The sequence below is a fragment of the Rhagoletis zephyria genome, unplaced genomic scaffold (assembly GCF_001687245.7).
Source record: "Rhagoletis zephyria isolate East Lansing unplaced genomic scaffold, Rhagoletis_zephyria_1.1 Rzeph_scaffold_54378, whole genome shotgun sequence".
NCBI classification, from domain to species: Eukaryota; Metazoa; Arthropoda; class Insecta; order Diptera; family Tephritidae; genus Rhagoletis; species Rhagoletis zephyria.
The window spans coordinates 1-1,858 of NW_016211431.1; the positions used below are offsets into that span (position 1 = coordinate 1).

The 1,858-nt window shown below is 55.8% G+C and overlaps 1 protein-coding gene across 1 annotated transcript; it reads left to right on the top strand.

The window, feature by feature from the left end:
• Positions 1 to 89: 89 nt before the first annotated feature.
• Positions 90 to 1,533, top strand: LOC108356127 (phosphatidylinositide phosphatase SAC2-like; the record flags this gene model as incomplete). Its single annotated transcript, XM_017607259.1, has 3 exons — positions 90 to 519; positions 575 to 773; positions 841 to 1,533. Coding segments are annotated over 3 exons (1,322 nt in total), but the record flags the coding sequence as incomplete, so codon positions are not given.
• Between the last annotated feature and the right edge of the window lie 325 nt (positions 1,534 to 1,858).

Consider the following 1,858-nt stretch of genomic DNA (forward strand, 5'->3'; position numbering starts at 1 on the left):
AAGTTCACAGCAGCAGCCAAAAACCTCGGTGGTAATCAACAACAGCAATGGAAACCAAACTCCCGGCTCTTCAAACTTTCTCGAACTAGGCCGCGATTACTACCTAATGACGCTGATTAGCCGAAGATCTCGCTTCAGGGCGGGAACTCGCTACAAGCGGCGAGGGCTTGACGAAGAGGGTCGCTGTGCCAACTACGTCGAGACGGAGCAGATCTTCAGCTACGGCACGCACACGGTGGCCTTTGTCCTGGTCCGGGGCTCGGTCCCGCTCTTCTGGTCACAGGTTGGCAGCAAGTACCGGCCGCCGCCGAGGTTGGAGCGGACGGAAGCGGAGAATCAGACCGCCTTTCGACGCCATTTCGAACACGAGTTTGCCATCTACGAGGGCGACAGCGTGGTGGTCAGTTTGATTGAGCAGACGGGGCGGGAGAAGATTCTGGGCGACGCCTTTCTGGAGCATGTGATCCGCATGGATGACGCCCGGCTCGCCTATGTGGCCTTTGATTTTCATGATTACTGGTACGTCCTTTTTGGGCTTGATTTTGATAAAAATCTAACTCATATTTTGTTGAAGTCGTGGGATGCGTTTCGAAAATGTCTCCCTCCTCATTGACCGCATCTACGAGTTCATCAAGGACATTCGCTACTGCTGGGTCGATGAGGACGGGATGATCTGCGAGCAGCGCGGGGTGTTTCGCATCAACTGCATCGACTGCCTCGACCGGACGAACATCGTCATGACGGCCATTGCCAAGGCGGTCATGGATATTCAGGTAATCCATCAAAAGATAACCTCTCTCATTTGTCAAATCTAACCCATTTTTTCCTCCCTCCCAACAGCTCGTCCGCCTCGGTCTCCTTCCGCCGGAGGGTCAACTTCCGGCCAACAGCCGGCGGATCTTTCAGCTGATGTGGGCGCACAACGGCGATACGATTAGTCGGCAGTACGCCGGAACTGCAGCTTTAAAAGGTGACTTCACTCGGACCGGAGAGCGGAAGATTAGCGGCGTCGTCAGAGATGGAGTGAATTCGGCGAATCGCTATTACCTGAACCGCTTCAAGGACGCCTACCGCCAGGCGGTGATTGACATTATGCAGGGGCAGGCGGTGGCGGAGGCGTTGAGCTCGCCGGAAAATGAGAAAGGAAGCTCTGCCTCATCCTTTTTATCTGCCGTTTCCGGTGGAGTTCTCAGCAAGTCCGGTTCGAGCAGTTCGATTTCGGGGATGGCAAACTCAACTTCTACCACCTCAGCTTCGTTGTCCGTCAACGACCCCGAGTACCATGAGCGCATCAAGCTGGTGATTGAGGACTGCAAGAAGATTCTGGTGCCGCAGGAGGAGGTGATTCTGGGCGGATGGCCCCTCGTTGACGCCGATCCGGTGACGGGGACGCCCCTCAGCTCGGTAATGACTCGAAATGCCACCTCTGAGCTGCCTGAATCGGAGATGGACACCGTGCTGATACTCACCAAGGACTGCTACTACGTGGCCGACTACGACGACCAGACTGACCGGGTGGTGAAGTACCAGAAGGTCGCTCTGGAGGACCTGGAGAAGATTGAGCTGGGGGCGGAGCCCAACTACAACTCTTCGGGTCCTTTTAGTCGGGGATCATCTTCATCATCCTCTTCTCGAGGTTCTCCTCTGGTCAGCTACGCCCTCCGCCTTCACTACAGCATCGCCGAGCAAACCGGCTACTACCACGTCTTTCGCAGCACCGGAACGCGGTTTTTCAACAACATGGCCATACCGATTCGAACCAGGGAGGAGGCCCTCGAATCGCTGAAGGCCATCGCCGAGTCCTTCAAAGTGGCCCTCAGCGTGAAGCAGTGCAATGTGCCCTTTCACGAGCTGAGTC